At 36.9% G+C, this 24,250-nt stretch overlaps 1 protein-coding gene across 2 annotated transcripts in view; it reads right to left on the minus strand.

Annotated features, from left to right (window-relative positions):
- Positions 1–1,353: 1,353 nt before the first annotated feature.
- LOC149167492 (uncharacterized) overlaps positions 1,354–24,250 on the minus strand; it is a 73,247-nt gene continuing 50,350 nt past the window's right edge. For both annotated transcript variants that reach the window (XM_089433012.1, XM_089433011.1), the window contains exons 4-11: positions 20,527–20,665; positions 20,213–20,425; positions 19,964–20,102; positions 2,682–2,832; positions 2,475–2,584; positions 2,268–2,365; positions 2,087–2,156; positions 1,354–1,831 (exon numbers count right to left, since the gene is read on the minus strand). In XM_089433012.1, coding sequence (XP_089289138.1) covers positions 1,739–1,831; positions 2,087–2,156; positions 2,268–2,365; positions 2,475–2,584; positions 2,682–2,832; positions 19,964–20,102; positions 20,213–20,425; positions 20,527–20,665 — 1,013 coding nt within the window. In that variant the 3' untranslated portion in view covers positions 1,354–1,738. The remainder of the gene's footprint in view (positions 1,832–2,086; positions 2,157–2,267; positions 2,366–2,474; positions 2,585–2,681; positions 2,833–19,963; positions 20,103–20,212; positions 20,426–20,526; positions 20,666–24,250) is intronic.

Consider the following 24,250-nt stretch of genomic DNA (forward strand, 5'->3'; position numbering starts at 1 on the left):
AAAACCAGTCTTATCAATGCTCTGTTAGCCAACGGTTACTCCCTACCCCAGATCAAAAAAGCCCTTTCATCAGCTTCTCATCCAAAAACTGTTTTGCTTTTCACCCTGTAGCTAAGGCCTCTCTTCCCTATATCAAAGGAATAATTGATCACATTTGAAGAATCTTAGCAAAAGATAATATAAAAACTCTATTTAAGCCCCATACTATCATGAAACAATTGTTCAAATCTACTAAGGACAAATCAGATCCTATGCGCAGCCAAATAGTTTGTCGAATCCCCTGCTCCTGTGGAAAAACATACATGGGCCATACAGGAAGATCTTTTAATTCTCAGCTTAATGAGCATATTGCTAACAATCATCATAGTCAAATCACTAAATCAGCAATTGCAGAGCACTCTTATAATTTCAAACACCTCATCAGTTTTGACGAATTCACTATTCTTGCTTCTCCCTTTTACCCTCATTGAATCATTAGAGAAGTCCTAAAAATTGAGAAACACCTTAACAATTTTAATCACAAAGATGGATATAAATTAAACCAATCCTGGAAACTTGCCCTTCAATGCCTCTCCAAAGGTCATTGTTTTACTAACACCTCATCTGATTGGTTTCCTGACCCTTTAGTGTTGGCTTTTCTTCCTTTTCTTAAAAAAATTAAATATCCTTCTTAACCCTTGATGTTAAGGCTATGATTGTAAATAAGGTTATTTTATTTTAAGGCATAAGGAGATTTAAATTTTTTAAGAAACTTTCTTAATACTTGTTATGTACAATCATAACCTTAACATCAAGAATGCTAAGCCTGTCGTTAGGCAATGAACACTCTGCTAAAGGAGCAATATTCTAATAACATTGCCCATTGCCTTACCCCTCTCCCTCATTCAGCTAAGTTCTGAAAACTTCTATTGAAATGAAAAGGAAGTTATAAGATCAGACAAACTCCGGCCACCCATGAGCCTAAAAGAAATTGACTCAAGGACATACAAAAGGCTACACACAATACAGAATTTCACAAAATGTTTTCTGAAGGCTAAAATTATATGAAAAGCCGGAAATAATGGAACATTTAAATATTTAATGTGTTAGGCAACATATGATCGCGCATTTAAAGGCATCATTCTATTTTGGTTGGCACCATTTTGATCCTGCATCCAGCAGGGATTAAAAGAAACTTGGAAGTTAGAAGATCAGACAAACTTCGGCCACCCGAGTCTAAAAGAAATTGACTCAACGGCTACCCCTGAGCCTAAAAGAAATAGACTCGATGACATACAAAAGGCTACACAAACAATACAGAATTTCACCCAAAAAAAAAAAGCGTAAGGCTAAAATTAAATGAAGAGGAAATAATGGAACATGTAAAAATAATTTATGTATAAAGCAACATATGATCCGCATTTAAAGGCATCATTCTATTTTGGTTGGCCTCAATTTGGTCTTGACTCTTTCATAAAATTTTAGATAACATCCCAATAATCTTCTAGCTGGGATTACATGCTGAACAACAGACAACTGTCCAATTACCCATTAACTAAATGCCGTGGAGAAAATAAAACCATCTCATCATTAGCTTCGGCTATGAGCCTGTAAAACAATAGTTTTGACACAAGAAACCTTAATGCATTACCGCCCAATCTTCCTGCTCATGAACGTTAACTCAACTCTTTCACTGATCCCTAGAAAACTCCAAAGCATGTGTGTCGGCCAAAATTCTAGCGAGATGCAAAATAAATGCTTATTGGACTGCCACCCCTTGCAATGCCTCAGGCGTCAGATCAGCAGCAGCATTTGCCTTTTGGATATTTTTTGAAAGATTTGCAACATTCTCCTGTGGGATTAAGCAGTTATAGTAAGTAATCTAAACAAAGCACACTACTTCTGATTGAAAAAATAAGTAACAGGCCCCAAAGAATACTTGATGCTCTTGATCAGAAAGTTCACTTTAAATAAACTTGTCTTGTTACTACCCCGCCTATATTTCTTGTAAGGGTCTTTTGCAGAGAAGAATGTTCTAAACTACAAGTTAAACAAGATAGATGAAATCGTTTGCTCAAAGATTAAATCCTCAAAGTTTCACCATCACCTTCCAAATTGAAAGTCTTGAGTGTAATTCTTTCCACTGAGGTGGTCCAAATATCCGTTCTGTAGACCGGCTGTGAGTCAAAATGAACAGCAATCCAATAAATTAAACCAGAAACACAACGCAAGAAACACAACCACATTACTATCACACCTGATAAATGCAAATTAAGAATGCAACATACTTTATAACTGCTACTCGGCGCATCTGATCCATTTTACAATCTATAATTTTTGCACTGATTGCTCGAACAATCCAGAATTCCACCTCATCATCTGTAACCTGTGCAATTGAGAATAAGAGTTGAAAACAGGTGTGGCGGGGCCATAATTAACAATAGTTTACAAAACATAGTGCCATAATGCAACTAAGAGTTCAAGTTGCACATTACCCGCAATGTATCCCTCACAGAAGCATAAGAAATTTCTCCAGATCCTTTGGAAGCAAGATCAGCAAGAGACATTAACCGCATTTTTGTTATGCAATCTTCATGGATGAGACCTACATTCAAAGAAACAATGTGCAAGTTTTCACATAACCAGAATGTATCCACATGGAACAATACAGTATCTATTGTCTCCAAGGTCAAGAGAGATACCATAGCTTTTCAATAATGCGGAATTTGCAGCTTGAAACTCCAAATAAGAATCTAATCTTTGAGTGAGGAAAATTCGTAACAAGCGGTATACCAATGCATACTTTCCATCTCTCTCCAGTTGTCCCACAGCAGGCATATCTAGTAAGTCGCACTGAGAAGGCGGCAAAATTAATGTATTAGTTGATATCTCTTCATAACTAAGAACCTTGAGACAGAGCAAACGGTAATCAAATATAGCCACAAGTTAAATCCAATAATGAATAGAAAGATAAAATCCATATAATCCACAAATTTAAGAATGAAAACATATAATCCAAAAATTTAAGAATGGGACACCTAATCAAATAATCACACCAAGAAACAGTTATCTGAAGCTGCAAATGTAACTCTTCAAAATGGAAATGTCTTGTAAGATAAGAAAAGATAATTTTATTGATGTCCAATCACAAATTAGTCAATAGGACTCAAAAGCATAACCAACATAAATACACAGTGGGAATATGAAAGCAACTTCTGACACTACTCTACCAAAAGAACGAAAAAAAGCTCACAAACTAGTCATTGGGAATAAAAGTAATGCAGATACAAAACCATGTTGCAGATAGAAAGCAGGGGCCAAGATGTGGGAGAACTAGAGGCAGAATGTAAGGAATAAAGAATGACAAAATTAAGACCAGTGTCTGCAGAGAGTGGGAGAAGAGTGAAGTGGGGAGCAGGAACAAGGAGGCATCGAGTTGTGTGAAAACTGGAAGCATAATGTAAGGAATAAAGAATGACAAAATTTATATTGTTGCCAGGGAACAGCAGTGGAGAAAGAGACAAGCAGAGTGGCAAATGGAAGATCCCAAAAAAAATCCAGAGAGCATTCTGTTGAAGAAAAGGGTAACTAGGTTCGGTATTTGTCAATGTAATTTTGATCTTTGTACTTGTCAAGAAAAAGAAATATTATTTTTATAAATTATATGAATGAGTTTCTTGCTCAATCCATAGGTCTAGGAAAGTCAAAGTGTCAAAATTATATTGAAGAGCTCTTCTTGAGCATTCATGTAATGAACATGAGTCAACCTAGTGTCAAGCAGCCCTCCAAGACAAGGACCATCCTTCAAAGAAGAATCCTGCAAACAAAGCGATGAAAAGACATCACGTCGGCCTGCAAAAATATATTAAATAACTAAAGGATGCCATGTCAGTTCACCTGTATAAGTCGGCTCAAACTGGAGACATAACCACTATATATACCCAACTGGGGTATCTGCAAAAGACACAAAAAATCGGACATCTCTGAAGTTTTCGGAGGTATGGTACAGGACTTCAGATAGCACAGTAAGAAAATCTCAGATAGCCCAGTGAAGACAGTATCTCGGACAAGGTACAGGATGACTGTATTTTGGTTAAGCTCGTAGGCACAGTATTACTGTCTTCTCTGAGGGTCATCATGCTCACAGTCTTGGTATACTCGGACAAGTCTCAACATAATTATGATCTCACTATGCCATCTCAGACACATCAGAATCTCGGACAAGTATGGAGGATAATAATGAATACCTCGGTGAAGCATTCACATAGATGTCTCAGTATGGAAGCCTCATCTACATAATGATGATCTCAGAGAAAAGTGCAGTAATAATCTAAAAGAAGATGGAGATATGGTGCAGCAGTTATGGTCTCATTATTGTGATGAATATCTCAGTGAAGGTGCATGAATGATGAATTCAGTGAAGCAGCAGTGTTGATGATGATCTCAACAGCAAGAAGAGGATTGGTGACTTGGTCTTGGAGTGGCCTAGTAGGTCAAGGGTTATGGTCTTGGTGTTCGTCAATTGAATCTCCATAAGAAGAATTTCGTGCGTGTTTTCCTCTCCAAGAGGGAGAGGTTTTGGCCCTGGCAGAATGCCAACATCTTGTGTTCTTGTCTCTTTATTTTTGGTAGCAATTTGATGAAATAAACACACTCTAATAATAAGAAGAAGATCAAGCTAAGATAAATTGTAACAGCACTTCAAAAATTGTTATCAAGTCTAGAAGAATCTTACTAATCCTATTTGCCCTAGATTCTTCAACACATTCCATACACACATACCAATATATACTTTTATATGTTATGATGCATATATATTCAAAAGAAAACAGAATGCCAAATTTTCCACAAATAGACTGCTAATAGTAAATAAATAGCGCATTACTACGTTGCATGGATACCCATGTTGATTTTGTAGCTCAGGCAAGTACTTCTGCACAGGCTGTGTCTAGACTCTAGGCATGTAGAAGTCGCCCACGTCTCCTTAGAACACTTGCTCTAGGTTGAGCAAGTTGCTGATGTAACTTAGCCTAGGTATAACTTGGGAAAAAGCACATGTTAATAAAACTTGGGAAAAAGCACATGTTAATAAAACTTGGGAAAAGTAAAGTAATTTACTTTATTGAGTAAGTTTTAAATCTCAGCCGTTGATCTCAAGTGAGGCCAGATATAATCTCGGCAGTCAATCACTTTGAGATTAGGGTTAGGATTAGGTTTTGGCTCAATGTAAAGTTATAAAAGCAAAGCTAGGGAGAGGGAGAAAGACACACAACAGCAGCACAAGATTGAGAGAGACATCTAAGTGAGCGTGTGCTAGGTTCAAGGGAGTGAAGAGGGACTGGAGATCTAGATCTGCAAAAGAGATCGAGCACCAATCTAAGCCAAATCTGTTGGATCAGATCCAGGTTATTATATCTGTACTTTCTTAGGTGGGCCATTATCCCCATACAGCAGCCCATGTAAGTTTGGATTTCTTAATGAAAAACTTGTTGGGCAGAAATTTGTGTATCATTGTGATTCATATTGTTATTTGCTTCCAATGAATATTTTTGTTAGGAACCTGGTAGTGTTTATTCAGTAAATTTTTGCTAGGAATTGAATATGGATTCAAGAAAATCTAACATGGTATCAAAGATGGAAGTCTGCATAAAACTGATCTCATAATCGCAAGTACCAGGTTCGTATTGGATCGTTGGGGCCAAGTTTGGCCATGATCGTACGAGTGAAACAAAACAAAAAATTAGGGCCAAAGTAAATCGGTTGGACTTCCAAAGGAAAAAGTTTAAAAGGCCAATTTTAAAAAACAAAAAAGCGCACAATTTTAAAATTTTAAAAACAATAATAATAATAAATCAAGGGGCCAACAGGCTTGATGGCCCACCCAGCCGCCGCCAACCGCTAGGTCATCCAGCCCACAAGGCGACAACCACATCAAGGAATTCAAGGTGTCAGGGAGTGTCAGGATAGCAACCTCGCAAATAACCTGTCGAGGTGGAACAGTGGTTGATCGATAGAGAAGGGAAGCTCACAGTGCAAACGAACCAGGCACCCAGCTAGCAAGGAATCGGGGTCGAGAGTGGTTGCAGGAGCACGTGCAAGAGTTTGCATGGTTTGATGGTCAAGCCAACATAGCAGCAGAATGCAGAGGTCATGGAACAAGACACAAAGACACCCAGCAAAAATTTGTTGGCAGCGAAGATTCAAGGGCCAAGCGCAAGATCTGCTAGCCGCTACAGATACAACACACGGCGATTACGGTGATTGTGGTCGCAGTGCAACAGTGAATTAACAACTGCGAAGGAAAGTCGTTGGCTTAGCTTCCAACGAACGAGGCCGCAACAGGTGGGTAAAAGAAAAAAGGGGGGCCAACCCCGTACGAGTTTGAGGGGCAGCAGCAGTCTTGGAGGCGATTGATGTCAGCTAACCAAGGCAGAGCAAGCAGCAGGTGTTTGTGTGGCAAAGACAACCGCGATAGGTCATGACAAAAGCACAAGTGTTCAAGTGGCAGAGATGGCACAAGATTGAAGGCCCTCAATCAACCATAGGCAGGCAATGGCAAAGAGACGTTGCGCAGCTGCCAAAGGACATGTACCACAGGTGGCAGTTTTACAATTGTAGAAGACCAATGCAACTAAAACACATAGGGCAGCGGGAGGCCTAGGGAATCGCAGAAAATCCCGACTAATGAAATAGTATTTGAGCAGTCCACGAAGGCAAAGCCGCCTAGGACATAGATTGTTAGACCCGAACCTGAGAAGAGGTCATCACCAAGGTTGTTAGATCATACGAGGAATGTTGGGGCTATGGAAGAAACATTGGCAAGACAAGCCATCGAGTGAACCAGCGCAACAGGCCCATACAAAAACAGCGGTCATAGGCAGCCAACAGGCTTGGGCTGATTTGAACGCTGAGACTGTTAAGGAGCTAACTAAGGCTTGCAGAAGTCACTGACACACAGCAATAGTGTGTCACATGGGGAGATGCAAAACATTAGTAAACAATGTGAGGAGGAGCGCAGTTCTTCAAGTGAAATTCTTTTTTGGCAAGGTTCAATCAGTTGGGCAGGGATGGTGACTGGTCTCAAGTTTGAAGATTGCTTGGATGGTTATCCACTTACAGCATCTGGAAGAAGAGGATAGTGTTGGTGTTAGAGGAATACGAAATTTGGAAGTTTGCATCACAAACTCAAATTTGCCCTACCGATGCAACACTTCTGGTTGCCCATAATAAGAAGGACATGAAAGCCAGGATGGTTACTGGACAAAGTGAAGGAATTTTGGTTGCCCATAATAAAGACATGAAAGCTAGGAGGATTACTGGATGAAGTGAAGGACCATATTGTTCCTCATATATCTAGGAAGAAAACCACCAAGAAAATGTGGGAGCCGTTGACCAAGTTATACAAAAGCAACAACCAAAACTGGAAAATGGTGCTAAGAGAGAAACTCCGGGGCACCAAGATGTCCAATAATGAGACTGTTTCTTCTTATCTCACCAAATTTCTCAAGTACAAGATGAGATTGTTGCAGTAGGTGAGAAAGTGTCAATGGCTATGAGGTTTTTCGAACCTCAAAAAAATTTAAGGTCCGCCAAAATTCGAACCTCAAGGTTAAAGTTCGACGAACCTTGTGACATAGGTTGAGAGAGAGAGATATACACATCATTCTTGTCTTCATTTTATGAAGAAAGAATGGAAGATTGGGTAAGCATCTGAGATTGATTCTGATACTCCTTGAGGATGTGATAGGGCATCCAATAGGCAAGAGTAGTCGAAGAGGAAATTCCTTGATGATGTGGTATTCCAAGACATTAATTAACCTAAAAGGACATATCCTTGAACACCCGGGTGGCGTATGTGCCTTGAGAGACAATGATTTAGGTGTCTATAAATCATTGGTCTCACCAATATTGTGCTTTGATCTTGTGGAGAGATAGAGTTGTTAGTCAAGGCCTTGCTATGTGATAATGTTGGTTGGTATAATGAGATGCACTGGTATTGTTGAGAAATCTAGGGCATCGAGATCAAATGATTTCTCTTCTATTAGTAACTGCTTGTGAATGTTTTTTACTTTCTTAGATTAGGATCTTCCTTTACTTAGACTATTAGTGTTCTTTTTCATCAAACTGCTACCATTGCATAAACCATAAAGAGACAAGAGACAAAATATAGGCTATCAGCGAAGGCCAAAACCTCTCCCACTTGAGAGGAAAACCCGAACAAATTCTTCTTCTTATAGAGATTCCAATTAATCAATACCAAGACCAAGACCCTTGACCTATTTGCCACTCCAAGACCAATACCCAAGTTCCCTTAATGAGATCCTTAGTCAACCTTTTGTTCCTTCCTTCTTCTCGATTTCTCTTCAACTTCGGCTACCTTCTGCTTCAGACCTTCACTAGTTTCAGCCTCCTAGAATTAGACCTTCACTTTTGCATAAGGACTTCTTCTAGCTTGCTTCAACTTCCTCTTAAACTTGCCTTACTTCCAATTGGGCTACCTAAGAGCACTGTAATTCCTCTCGGTTATTTCTGTAGCAGGTGTCCTCTTCCTTCTTCGCATGTGTGTCCTAAAATAGACCCAAAATAGATCCAAATGATACCCAAGAAAACTTTGCCCTTTTTACTTTCTTCACACTGGCTAGGAGGCTTCCTTTCGCTAACCTTTGCACCACTTACTAACTTCAGAAAATCTCTACTCTAAAATGAGACCGTGTGGCGACCTATTTATAGTTGTTTGCCACTAAGGTGCACGAAACGGGGAAACGGGTATGAGTTTCTGAAACGGGCACGAGTACGAAACGCGACCCACCAAAATTTTGGAAACAGGGAAACACGATATATATATATATATATATTAGCACTTAGGACATTTAAGAAATGTATATGCACATAACATTTCTTAAATGTCCTAAATGTATATATATATATATATATATATATATATATATATATATATATATCAGTGTTGCGGGGGAGCGCCCCCCCCCACCCCCGATCCTGCTCCCAATCCGCGCTCCGGGTGGGAGCGGATCGGGAGCGACTCGGGAGTAGGGCAACTTAATGATCAAGTCTATGGCCCTAGTATTGATATGCGATTCATGGTAATGTTAATCTTCATTTTCATCATTTTACTTAAATTTTTAACATTACCATGAAATGACTCAGGATGTTTGAGAGTGGTTCCAACCTCATTGGATTTCATATGCAAAAAGTAGAATTTTAGATTTCATTCAAAATCCAGCAGACTTATCAGTTTTTCAGGATTTCAGGATTGCATTGTTTCCATTGAATTTTTTCATGTATTAGGGTATGGAACTCGTATTTAATCAAGAGCACCAATCCCTCTACGTACCTTGATGTTAGTGACATTGGTTGTCGAACTCCTCTATCATGACCCTCCAAAAAATGTACACATCACTCAAACAAAATCTTGACTTGACATGCTATGGTTTTTTTATCTTATGTTAATGCTTAGAGGGTGATATTAATGACAAAGATCCCTATATAGATACAGAGGTAATGACAAAGATACCTTTCGATATTAATGCTTAGAGGGTGATATTAACGATAAAGATCCTAATTTTCCAACAAGACTAAAAAATTAGACATTTCTCGTGGTGGAAAGAGGCCGAAGCATAAGCAATAGATAATAGATTTACTTGTCTTTTCTAGTTTCTAGTAGTTTTTATCTATGTCACACGGTTCGAGTTCGACAACGATTAAGTTCGATTCGAATTCGAATTTTCCGATCAGGTTCGAATGAGGTTCGACTATACATATTTTTCAATATATATATATATATATATGACAAAATAATAGGAAATTCAAAATCGATCCATAAACACATGAATACAAATTCTTATTAGTAAACATACATGAATAATGTAATCATTCTAACATCTAGTTAAATGTAAACATACACAATAGTAGTTTGCAAAAAGAAATGACAAGGCAATTGTTTGGTATCTTTTGTGAAAAACGCTGAGAAGGCTCTTGTGGACAAAGCTGAGAAGTCTTCATTTTAATTCTGCTCATCATCTGACATCATCTGGTAACTTGTAAGCTCAAACTTGCACTATTTCAAGCCTTGTATTGTCTGAGAATTATGGTCTTTAGAATACCCATAAATTATAATATGCTAAGAAAAAATGAAGCAACTCCTTCAAATGGGGTGCCTATGGTGCATGACTCATTCACTCACCTTCATGCTAACAAAGTGTTTCCAGGAAATAAGGTGAAAGTGCTGCCCACAAAAGGATGAAAGGTGACCCTTTATTGCTGCCTAGAAAAAGTAGAGTAACTTGTCTAATAACTCACTAACTGGAGTCTGGCAGAATGCTGTCATAAATTACATGTAAAGTGGAAATCTTATGGTGGCCATTTGTTTTTCATGTTTTTTTAAGGTTGGTTATATTTTTAATTTTTAATTTTTAATCTTTTGATCTTTTGAGAAATAGGTTATTTGTTTGATGTTTCTTATATTTTATATTTATTTATGTTTTGAGAAGTAGGTTATTCGTGTTAGATAGACTCAATTCGACTACCTTGATTTCATGAGCATTCTAGAGGGATTTATATTTATTAGTTTATTAAATTTATTTATTATTTATTATTTTATATATATTTATGATTTAAATTTTTGTTATATTTTTAAATATAAAATTTTTATTTATAAATCTAGTTTTATAATAAGAAAAAGAATATTTAAATATAAGTGAACTTAAAAAGTTATGGCATCTTAGAAACCAGGCTCAAATGAGAACATTCTTTAAATTAGGGAAATATAACACAAAGATATGAAGAATGTTTTTTTTTCATTTAAAACTATAAAATAATATGGTGTATAAGTTAACTTGAAATTATTATTAAAGTTTATCTATAAAAACTGTGAATTATTAAGAAGTTATGATTAAAAAAAATGTAATTATAAGAATAATTTTTGTATATGATCAAAAAATATGTTTAGTTATCTGTAGTTGTTTATTTCTCATACAAAAATCTTAATGTTAAAATGAAAAATATAATTTCTAAATTTTACATAATGCAATAATAAGAATGATTCTTACCCTATTAAAATCTAATTATTTATATAATTAATAAAATAAAAAACAATACAAATATTCTATTTAATTATTTATATAATTAATCAAATAAAAAACAATACAGATATTCTATTTATTCTATTCGATAATAATGAATTCTAAAATTTTCATATTATTAAATCACCTTTTAAATAATATTCTATTCTCACTAGATTAAATAACCTTTTAAATAGTATTCTCTTTTCTCACTTGATTAAATAGACGGATGAAATGATAACAAAAATGAATATCGTAACCAAGTATATGATAAATGTCTAACTCTATCTTTGTATGTAAACTAGCGACTCTAATTTATGTTGAGTAACTTAAATATTCGGATGTCAAAACTATAGTTTCAAATTTTGAATTTCAAATCATGGTTTCAAGTTTCTTTGTTTCAGAATTTTACTCACCATCAAATATTTTTAAAAGGCCAAGTTTCCTTATTTTTTACTGACCATCGAATACTTTAAAAAAGCCAAAAGTTAAGAACGTTACGACAGGAACAGGATTTTCTAAATCGGGAGGATCCCACAAATATCTTCATCGTACGCGCTATTGTCTATCTGAGGACGTCAGCATTTTCTGGTTCATAAAAGCATTAGACGAGATGGAAGAAGCCGTTACATTTGGCACATGGTGTGGTTGATGTATAATATGCGGCCCCTGGTTTTTCGTCTAAACAGCCAACTAAAACCGTCAAGAAAACCGGTTCGATTAGGTTCGATGAGGTTCGATTAAGTTCGATTAGGTTCGATGAAGTTCGATGAGGTTCGGGTTCGACTTGAGGTTCGAATCAAGTTCACCGAACCTGAACGAATTTCATTTTTTTTTGCAGGTTCGCCGAATTTCGAACCTGAACCTTCAGGTTCGCCGAACCCTATGACATAGGTTTTTATAACTATTGACTCTTTCATATTTATTATGATATTTTTTTAAACAATATATGACAATTTAAGTTTGAAGTTGGCAATTATAACTCATTAGTAATGAATTATGAATATGATGCTTCATGAAAGTTGAAAGTTGTTTCATTTCATTTTATAACATTTCATTTCATGTTAGATATTATTTGTTGTAATGGTTACACTTAGCTTACAAGTACAACTTTGGTGATCAATGATGATAAATGTTATATATTGAATTTTGAAAGCTTGAAACTTTAAGATTGATGAATCATGACTCAATATGTTGTATGTTACTACGTTACTAACTTGTGGACATGGTTGATGAAGATTATAACTTCTAGATGATTGTTGTTATATGGTTCAATCTATGTTTTTTTTATGTTTTTTATATCTAATTCATCATTCTACATGTTTTTGTCGACATATATGTATCAAAATATAAAAATATAAAATATATATATATTATATAAAAAACGCTCCAAGATTCGTTCCCAAACCAGGAGCTTCTGAAAATGTCGCTCCCACTCCCCGCTTTCGCTCCTGCTCCCAAGTAACACAGATATATATATATATATATATTAGATCTTAGGACATTTAAGAAATGTTATGTGCAATCATAAAGCATACATGATACATTATAATTTATTACATTTAAAGTTTCTTCTCTCGCTTGCACATTCACCAATTTAGCAATTCTGCTATCATGAACCGAAGGGGATGCCCCTCTGGTATTTTTGGGTGCTGGTTGTTCATGTTGTTGAGTGGCAATGGCCCACCTCTTTCTTGCTTCAACTACAATCCTTGGCTCAATGTTAAATGGAGCTCGAGGAGTAGCTTTACTAAGCTCATCATGCCTTCTCTTAATAACATCTGTCTCATCTTGCTCTCTTTGATATGCCCTCCTTGCCATTGGGTCTGTTGTTTTTGTGCAACCTACAATCCCTTGTCCTCCTCCATGCAAAAGATGTGCCTTCACTCTTGGGTAGGAGCCCTTGTACAAATTACTGCAAAGATTACATTGTCATTCCCATGAGCCACCACCTCCACATTTTTTAAGCTTCTGAAGATGCCTCCAAAGAGGATAATATTCAGCCCTTGGGTTGGCCTTGGGGCTTGAACCTGCAGCTGCACTTTGGTTGGAAGCCATTGCTGCAAAAAAAAAAAAAACAAACAAACAAATCTATAAAGAAAACATTTTTCATATTTTTGGCAACATAAACCCTCAAAAAATTGAAGAAATAGTAGGAAAAAAAACTGAGAAAATGAATGTTGCTTACCCAAATTAATTTTTTGTAGCTGAAGCTACCCCAAAATGCCAGAAAAGACGATAAATATCGTTGTAGTTGAGCCAAAAGCCAAGAATGTCGTAGCCGGAAACTCTGCACTCCAAATCTACTACTGAAATCTCTTTCTCTTGCTACTAAAATCTCCTTTGGTCACTATTGAAAACGTCGTAGCTGAAACCACTACTCTCTTCCTCTCTTCTCCTTTGCTAAAATCGTCAGTCTCCAAGAGAAATGACTTGCTCAATTGTGTGATGAGAAAATGAGGCGAGGGTCACTTTTATAACTTTAGAGAAGCATCTAGAAGCAGCGAGAAGATACTTTAATCACCCAATAAAAAATTAGAAGAGAAAAAATAAAAATAAAAAATAAAAAATCACGTTACAAGTGGAAACTCCGCCATACGGCCTGGAAACTCGTTTCCGACCGTACTGGCCACGTTTCCTCAGCGAGAAACAGGCCAGTACAGCAGGAAACAAGTTTCCAGACCGTACAGTACGAGTTTCCGTTTCGTTTCCGGCTGGAAATGGACCCCTGTCCAACATTTCCTGCAACTTAGGTTTGCCATGATAATACGCCAACTTGACAAGAAGATGAGACGACATGTCCTTAGAAGAGATATTATTATTCCTTTTGAAGCCGACTTGAAGGGCTATTTATACTTATCTAATGATTCATACAAAATGTAACATACCCAAGAAGGGTCCTTCATACATGACATAGACTCAAACTGACTTTTATGACTAGATGACAAATCCTAAAGGCTCACAATGGGAGCCATCACTAAAAATAAAATTCCTTGCTCATGAAACCCATGAGACAAGCATTAAAATAATAATTTTATTTTTCTTTTGTTCATCAATTACATAAAATCATAATTACACATGTCATTATGAAGACCGAGCCTAGTTACATTTTTCAACGAGTATAAGCTGATAAGATAGCTTATGAGATGGCTTACCAATCTGACTCTTCTTATGAGAATTCTTCAGTATGAGAATGTCCAAGTACCTTGTATGGATTATGAATACCTCCCTAGTTAAGAGGGAGTGTTGAAATATGTAACTAGGTTCGGTCCGCATAATGACATATGTAATCATGATTTTATGTATTTGATGTAAAAAGAAAAATAAAATTATTATTGTTATTCTTAAGGCATGGGTTTCATGCTCAAGGTTTTTTTATTTATAGGTCAAGCACCCATTGTGTGCTTCTAGGGCTTGTTAAGTGATGAGTCAACAAGTCAATTGAGTCATTGTCATGTATGGAAGACCCTTTTGGGCATGTTGTATATTGTAAAGAAAAATTTTAAAGTGTCAAATAGACCCTCCAAGACCTTGTCAAAATGCTACAAGTAGTCAGCCTACCAAGAGGAACAAGTCGACCTATTAGGGCACTCAAAGAAGCCTATAAATAGAAGCACTTGGCGTCATTCAAAGGACACTCACACAAGAGTTCGATCAAGGACGAGGAAAAGGTGTGAAGAAGAGAAGAATTAGACGAAGAAAAGAAAAACGCAATTTTGGATTGTCTCTGGGCTATTATCCTTCACACGTGCAAGATAATTAGGGCATCTATTGCAGCAACTAAAGGCCGAATTGCAGAACTCAAGTTAGGGCTCCAAGTGGCATACTTTGCAAGCCGAGTTTCTTAGAAGAAAGGATACACTCAAGCGAAAAATAAAAGAGGAAGAAATCATCTTCTCCACACGTGTAAGAGCTAGGGTTTCTGCAAAAGACACTGATGGGGATCGAAGTTGTAGAAGAAACCACTGGAGGTTGAAGTTGCAGAAGTTCCTGAGGTCGAAGTTGCTGGAAGGAAAGCTCAATAAGGAGGAAGGATCGATTTGGTCTTGGAGGGATCTTTGACAAGGGTCTTAGGTCTTGGAATTCGTCACTTGAAGTTCTATAAGAAGAGAAAAGTTCTTGTGGGTTTTCCTCTCAAGAGGAGAGGTTTTGGCCCTAGCTGAAAACCTACATTTTGTGTCTCCTTGTCGTATTGATCTTCATTGTTTGGTAGTTGTTTGATGATAAAGAACACTAATAATAATTAAGTGAAAGAAGAAGCTAATCAGGTTTAAGTAAAAATACATCACAAGCAGTTATCAAAGTAAGAGAAATCACCTAATCTAGATGCCCCTAGATTTCTCAACAAAAGGACGAGTGAATAAATTAAACTTTAATAGTGCAGCTAAAGGGAACCTTAGTATGACAGGATCAGAGTGACTATCAAACACAACACAGGACAATTATAACCATATAATGGAGTTGAACAGCTACAAACAATCAAGAAGAAATGGAAGTTCTAATGGAAGGCATCAGACAGATACTTAAATTAGGTCTCAAATGCTTGATAATCAAAAGAAGACTCAAATGCAATCATGGACTTATTAAACAACAAAAACAAGAATACCTCATGGGATCTAGCAAAACAACTGCATTGGATCAAGAAACCCATGAAAAATCTAGACAAAGTTTGCCTCCAACGTGTATGAAGAACAACCAATCAGGTAACAGATCAACCAGCCAAGAAAGAAATTTTAGACAAAAAAGAAAATTCCAAAGAACAGGCTTTCCAATTGATCTCAGCAAGTACGACAAGTAGAAATAGGAGTTTAATAATTAGTATCTCAATTACTTGAGATGATCAATTTTAAAGTTTTGGGCATACCCTTAATATCTATTATTATCCATGGTCCTTTTTATTAATGATTAGACGAGACACATATTCTTGCTACCCATACACACCCAATACTCCATTAATTCCCCATCATTTAGGAAGTAGGCAGAGTTGAGTCTATTCTGGAAGAGCTCAATCGTGAACTCAAGCCAATTCAAGGCCATGAAGGCCTTGTCACATAATTCAAAGACAGGTAGATAAGATAATTATATTTATGTCCAACTAATGACCACAAAGTAGGTCAAAGGGACTGTTGAGTACACTGATGTATATACAAAGCGGGAGAACCAAACGGTCTCCTATAAAAGATACAATGCATGAAGTAAATCAACATCTAGCCCTAGCAAAGAAGATCCAGGAGCTAATAGGTCTGAGGATCAGACCCATCTCTCCTAACATCTGAGGCTGAATGAATAACACTGAAGAAACTCAACAAAGTCTGTTGGCCCGATGAAGAGCCGATGGCAAGTGCAGACTGTCCACTAAATCGTTTCCTTTGGGGGGGGGGGTTCGCACGTTGTTGAATGTTGGAGGACCTAGTTCGTCTCCCAGGAACAGATTTGAGATGGAACTGCTGCTGAGATCTTGTGTGGTAGGGTGAGGTCCCACGGATCCTCATTGATCTGGAGTCTGGATATGTACTGGTATCAATCGATCTCTTGGTGCCCATGTCTGAAGGTAGTACCCTGAAAAATGTTGTGATCCTCTGTGTGGGGTCTAGTCTGATGGGAGGTTGAAGAATATGCGCTCGGAACCTAAGAGCCTCCTGCATATATAGGGCCAAACATCTTTGATCGGGATACCTAAAAAAGTCGGCGAGGGTCCGAGAATCTCTAAACAAGCAATGAAACCTTCCTCTGATCTCATAGTAGACAGGGCATCCAAGAATGAAGCGCACCTCGGTCTCCACTACTTGTAAATGACATACCTGGCAGAGTCTGTCTAGTCTATCCACCTGGTGGTCTGTCTCTACCCTAAGTCTATGAGAACCCACTCTGAACTGGCCTAGAGGAATGCGACGAGCATGCATCCAGTGGTGAAACATATACTGGGGTCGAACAATGACCCCATCTCTCTACTCCAAGAACTGCTCAGTGTAGAAGGCCATCTTTGGGCGCAACCCTCTTGGAGGATTGACCCAGGTGACCTGGACGAACTGCCTGTAGAGAAGCTTGTCTGGAACAGTTAGTCAAAATCATCCAAGTCAGAGCAACTGAGCATATTCTGACTCAGTTTTGACCAAAAACATTTCAAATGCTGACACACAGGTCCGACTCCACTGAGTCTATGTCTATTAAGCATGACAGACAAGTCAGCCTGTCCATGTCCCAGGCTTAAAAAACACAATATATATCAAAATAAACAATAAAATAAAATCCTGAAACACATAAACTAAATCTGCCTTACTAAGCCCCCCTCACCTTCTTACCTCATTTCACTTCTCAAGAGTCAAAACTAGCCTTTGGAATATTTGGAGCTGAAGAAAACCTTGCCTCACAGCCTTCTGTTGTAGCTGATTTGTAGCTGATTTCTGAGGGGTAATGATCTATATAATTGGTATCTACCCATTTTCTAGCATATTGAAGAGAGTGCACAAGTCAGGTGCCAAGGTAGGATCAACCAGGTGTCAGGAGCAGGATCTTCAAGGGAAGCCCCTCAAGAGGGGAGTACTGCAGATGCTGAAGCCGATCCAGAGGACATTCAGCCTATAATGATCTTGAGACATGACTCCTCACTAGGTATTTACTCATTAGATTAGAGTTTGATGAGTAGAGACTGAATGTTTATGTGTTATGTCCCAATACATCAATCACATTTCAGAACATTTATAGCTGATTTCTGAGGGGAAATGATCTATATAATTGGTGTCTACCCATTTTCAAGCAGATTGAAGAGAGTGCACACGTCAGGTGCCAAGGTAGGATGAACCAGGTGTCAGGAGCAGGATCTTCAAGGGAAGCCCCTCTTGATGAGTAGAGAGTGAATGTTTATGTGTTATGTCCCAATACATCAACCACATTTCAGAACTTTCATTGTATGTATCTCAAATCTTATAATTTATGTATCTCAACGTATCTTATAATTTATGTATCTTATAGGAAGGACAAGCTCTGCTCTGGATAGGGAGTCTTGAGCCGGAAGAGAAAGAAATAGATCAAGTATAAGAGCAAAATCCAACAGCCTGCATTGGATGATATAAGAGTTACAAGAAGAGGGCATCTCCCAGGAAGGAGATGCTTGTACAGAGGGACCATTGAAATGGGAAGAACAGTAGCAGAAGAGAGAGAATTTTTCCTATAGGACCCTAGAAGCTGCAGAACAGGAAGGAACATTTTTATTCTGGTAGTAGAGGTATCTCTTGTAGGAGCTGGGAAGACAACATGAAAAACACCAGTAACTGGAACAAAAGAACAAACTGACCAAGGAGCTCAAAGCTCTGACCTACAGGATTGGGAATCTGGAGGAAACAAATGCTAAAGAGAAGACAGAACTAGACTACTGGAAGCCATTAGAAATGTATCCACATTGCTGAGAAGGAGCAACCACACAAGTGACAATGCTAGAGGCCCTCAGATTAATGGAACCTGGTCTGTCTGGGAAATTGAGTATTCTGATCAGGGATTACTACAAAAAACAGGTCAATATCAAGGATGAAGTACAGGCAGCCCAGAGTCACCAGCCAAGCAGTTCCAAATAAGTACCATGCAGCATTTTTCTGTCAGAAATCACATCTTGAATTTGTAATTTTTGTTCTGTAAGTTTCATTTGGTCCAAGTTTTATCAACATCCTATAAGTATAGGGTCTTATATTAGTAGTTTGGATTCTGTTTTGGCAAGCTTATCAGTTATGGATAGTAAAGAGCAATCTGCTCCTTGGAGTTAGTATATGTATTCCTGCAAAAGCAGCATTCATCCCTAGGACATCCCCAGCAGAGAGGGGACATTCCAGGAACACCAAATTGGCATCCCTTGCATCCCATCGATGGCAGGGAATTTGTGAAAACATCCCAATAGAAACTGTTTGCGAACAATGGACCATGAAACAAATCCAAAAATTCCTCTTTGATTTCCTTCAAAAATTCAACAAGAATGATGGCAAGCAGCCAATAGAATTCAACATCTTGGTATTTTGACAGTTTATGACTTTAGTGATTCATATAGTTCATCTACCAGAAAAGGTTGGCCACACGGTATGATTAGTCATAATAGCTCAATATATTGTGACAGTAAGTTTCAGAATGACATGTGCACACCATTCCACACTTTTATGCATTCCCTCTGCAATAAAAATTTGTAGTTTGTGATATTTTTGTATGACTGTATGAAACCTGGTCGAGTGCTGTTCCCTACCTAATGTCGAGCTCCATCCTTTGCAACGTCTTCATGTCAATAAATCTCTGTTGCTCTCTTCTCTATGGCATCTGCTGGTTCTGGCGCATCTATCTAGTTTTCCGCCGATCTACATCTATCATGCTCTCTTCAACCAGGATAGTTAGGATCATACCCGAGGGTGGAAAAGATGGAATTGGCGTGGGTCAGCCTGGACAAATGTAGAATCATGTGGTGAAAAATGGGTAACATAATTGTGCCACTATCTGAACCAGGCAAGGGAATGATGTTTGTAACGGTTTCATTTGTGGTAGGGAAATAAGTAATTCCAACATCTTCTGTTTCTGTTACTACCTCATCAACCTTCATTCTAATTTCTAACTGAAATTGGAAGTTTCGAAATGTTGCTGGTAAGAAGTTTGCAAGAAGCTATCTACATGCGGCACACATACCATTGGCAAGATGGAAAAAATGGCAAATGAAAAGACTCTGACCCTGATTGACCTATGTTTTTTTACAACAAACTATCTGCATGGGGCATGTATGCGTGGATGGAAAGAAAAGGGACACAAAATAAAACTTCAAGACTCCAAGGACCCTAATTGATTTATATTCCTTGCAACTAAATCACACATTTCACAACAATTTACATTCTACATATACTTCACACTAACATGGAAACTAAGGTGGGCAACATGCAAACCTGGAACATATCTGGTGCTTTAACAAATTCTATAATGGCCCTCACAGCTTCTTCTTTTGCTTCACTTATTGTGTAAGCATCCTCACCATTAAAAGTTGCCAAATACTTCAGAAGAAAGGAGTAAGAATCCTTTGCTGAACTGCACAACACATTATCAAAGTTAGTATTCTAGAATCTAAACAAAACTGCAGTTAATAGAACAAATGCTTGTAGAACTGTCTTTAGACTACATCCAATGATTTAAAATACCCTTTATTGTCTTTCAAAATAATGGAAATAGCCAGAAAAAGTTCGCGCTGATCATTCTTCGTAATGTTCCATTCTTTCAAAAATGTATCCATCTTTTTGAAAGAAGGAATGATAAGATCTGTAACGTTCCCATTGGATGCCAGCTTAAGAGCTCTCTTGTAAACCAAGAATTTGCTATATGGATTCTCAAGCACATTGTATAGATTGAAGAGTCTGAAATATCAACAGAAAACAAAATAATTCTCAAATTCCTGGGAACTCGAATCAGTACTTAATAATTAGTGCCTTTAAAAAAGAAAATAAAAAATATTTACACTTTCAAGCGCAAAGCAGGTTTGTCACTGGGTTGCTGAGTGACTTTTGTTACTATCTGATCTGCCATGGCCAAAGCTTCATCCGGACGTTCCGCTTTAGTCACGAGGTTACATATGACAGTAAAAATACACTCAAGATCTGCATGATGCCAAGGGCACATAAGATTGTTATTTAAATGACACGTGACATCTCCCATTATTTCAGCTATTTAAACTCTGGGAACTACTTGCCCAAACATATAGTTCAATTTCTAAAAGATAATTCCAAGAAGTAGCATGCTTATCTCTGTGATTATTCCTCCGTACTTACAACATCATCTTTTTTTTCCTGATTACCATACAAAATACATCTCCCTATTTCAATGAGAAATGAATGAGCCCCCCAATGCATATAAAATACATGAGAAAAAATTATGGTATTAGTGCTGCAATTTCAAAACCAGAAAGAAAATAACCACTGGCATGTATCAATCATTGGTAATTTGTAGGCACAACGTTATAAATTATAATATGATAGAAAGAGTCATCAAGGACGTCACCCAAAGCTTGTTTAATACATCAAGTTATCTAACTACCTCCTCAACTAACCTATACTTAATGTTGGGCCATCAAATTTCCTTTGCGACCTCTAGCAATGTTAAAATTTGACAGCTCAAGGATGAATTTCTCCTAGAAGAAATCATATCTTTCAGTTATGTTTGAACCACCTATAATAAAATTTCATTTCTAACAATTCCAATATGACTTTCCAAAAATTGTAAGTCGCATCTCAATTTGGACGTGACTTTCCAAAAATAGAAATTCATGTCTAAATGATCAAGGATGATCTCGACATATGGAATCCACTTTAAAATGAAATCAGTCATGATTATAAAAGTCAAGAATTAATATTTTTATCTTTACTAGTATTATTATTATTATTACACTATTATTTATAAAATAGTCTAAAGACATTCACCTTTAATGGATTAATAAAAACAAATTCTCTCATGGAATAAGTAAATTAAATTGAGAATTTCTTACTTGGAAAATTGAACCTCTCTCTTGGAATAAAATAGTAACTCCACACTTAAGAGAATGTAACTTTCCCTCTCTAATTCAATGTGTGGCAAAAGTGTAAATCCTCATTAAATGCATTTGTAACTCCCTCATTCAATTCAATTTGTAATTTTCACCCAATATTCTCTCATGTTTACATGTAACTCTCTCTCCTTAATTTGAATTGTAACTCCTCAACACAAGTGTACCTCTCTCTCTATTCTTGGGATGAGTTACACTTCTCCTCAAGTAACTCCTCCCTCATGAAATTTGATTCTCCTATTATTGACTCAAGGCATGAATTCTTTTTGTAACTCCTCTCGTTTCTCATCTATTTAAGCAAGAGTGAGTGAGAATTGAGAAAAGCATGTTCATTGTGAAGAAGGAGAGCTAGTGTTAAGTGTATGCAAGAGAAGTGTGAGAGCAAGGGAAGAGCTAGAGCAAGTGTGAAGGACAAGATCTGATCAAGAGGAGATCTTCAAGCAAAGAGAAAAAACACTTCAACTGCAAGTTGATTAGGCATTGGTGACTTTATTCATTCACATTCTCTCTCTCTGTACTCTGCTGAACAATTGAAGAAATCTAATAAAAGAAGAATCATTTGGGTTTTGCCCTGGTCATTGTACCTAACTCTCGGTGTCTTCTATTTGTGCTTGGTTGTCTTCATATGATATTTAAGTTTATGTTCTATTTACAATTGTTGATCTAAAAGGTTTTGAAGAAGAAATCAGCGTTCTAAGTAATTGCAACAGTATAGAAAATTCAGTTTTCTGCAAAGTAAATTCAGTTCTCTGCAAAGTACATTCAACTTTCTGCAAAGTACATTTAGTTTTTTGCATAAAACTTACAAGTTTCTTCAAAGAATTTTTAAATTTATGCATAAAACTTTCAGATTTTTAACAAGGTATCAGAGTCTTAGTGAAGACAAGTCCAAGGAGACCAGAAATCACCTAAAGAGACAACACTTATTGCCTAAGTTTTTTTATCAAGATGACTTTGTCCTACTTCAAGGTAGAGAAGAAGTTGAATGATGCTTCAAATTATTGTCCATGTAAAGCAAGGCTAGATATCACTTTTGAAGAAGACGAAGTTTTGGAATATGTTAAAAGCACAGTAGTTGATCCACCAGAGAATTCAAGTGTCGCTATCAAATCCAAACATAAAAAGGATGAAATCAAAGCTAGGAAAATTATCCTTGATTCTCTTAGTGATCATCTCATTACTTATGTTTCTGGTTTGAAGAAAGTTAAAAAAATGTATGATAAACTAATTAGCAAAATGAAATGAAATGATATTTTAATGTCCACGAAACTAAAAATAGTCTATGGGACCATAAACAAATTTGTATTTACATGGCACGCTCACGCACTCCCTACATTGACTCATACTCCAACATTGTGCACCACCAACCTAGGGGCATGTTTGCAACTAGTAACTTGAACCAGATTATTGCCTTGAAGAATTAGCGAAAGGACATCAAAATGAATAGAGAAGAGACGGTTCAAGCATACTTCCTGAGACTGACTAAAATCTGAAAACCATTGCCAATAGTTGGTGAAGTTGTGCCCAACAAAGAAATGGTGTTGATTGTGCTTGAAGGCCTTTCTCTTGTTTGGGAGACTTTTATCACCACTATCAGCAACATCAACACTCTTCTCACATTTGATAAGCTCCTGGGAAAGTGTATCCAAAAGGAGGCCAGAATAATCTCCAGAGAGAGAATTTCACATCATGAAGAAGGAGAACCCACTGCTTTTACAATCTATGACGAGAAAGAAAGGTAATAAAAAGAAATACGTTTTCAAATCAAATAAAAGTAATCTAAACATGTCAAAAGTTAGATTCTTTAACTGTCAAAAACATGGTCACTTTGCTCATGATTGTAAAAAAAGAAGAAGAGCACCTAGATTCAAAAACAAATCTGATTATAGAAAAAACTTTTCTGAAAATCAAAGAAGAAAGCATCCTAAGAAAACAAGAAATCCACGATATAGAAATAATGCAGCAAAAACTCAATCATAATATTTTCTTGTTTTTACTTTTTCTAGTTCTTCTTCTGCAGATTCATTTGATAGTTGGTTAGTTGATAATTGTGCTTCCAAACATTTCACTGGTTACAAAGAAGCACTCTCTAATCTAGTTGAGAGGGAAACTAATTTAAATGTTATCCTTGGAGATAATTCTACTCACCAAGTTAAAGGTTATGGTTCAGTTTCATTTTAGTTAGATGATGGAAAATCTATTTTTTTGCAATAAGTTTTATATGTACCTGGTTTGAAAAAAATCTTATATCCATATCTGCTCTAGAAGATAAAGGAATGAAAGTTGCTTTTATTAATGGAAAGGTTCTAACCTGGCCTTTGAACTCAAGTATGAGAGAAGCCTTCACTCTTGGATCAAGATGTGAAGAGATTTACAATGTCAATGGTAAACCCATTCATGCATTGGTCCATGATACTGATCTTCAATGTGAGCTATGGCACAGAAGATTTGTTCACCTACACTACAAAGCCTTACCTCAACCTCATGTAAGGAATGTAAAAATTTGGAAGTCCCAAATTTCTATTGCAACAACTGATTACGTTTCTTCTATTTGTTAATTACTGAACAAAATTATTTACTGTTTCCTATAGTAAACACCAAAACTAATACATTGTAGCCTTCACCATTTAAATAAAATGCGGAA

The sequence above is a fragment of the Pinus tabuliformis genome, chromosome 5_1, assembly GCF_031772625.1.
Source record: "Pinus tabuliformis cultivar Carrire ecotype Pingquan chromosome 5_1, CPIR1, whole genome shotgun sequence".
Lineage (NCBI taxonomy): Eukaryota > Viridiplantae > Streptophyta > Pinopsida > Pinales > Pinaceae > Pinus > Pinus tabuliformis.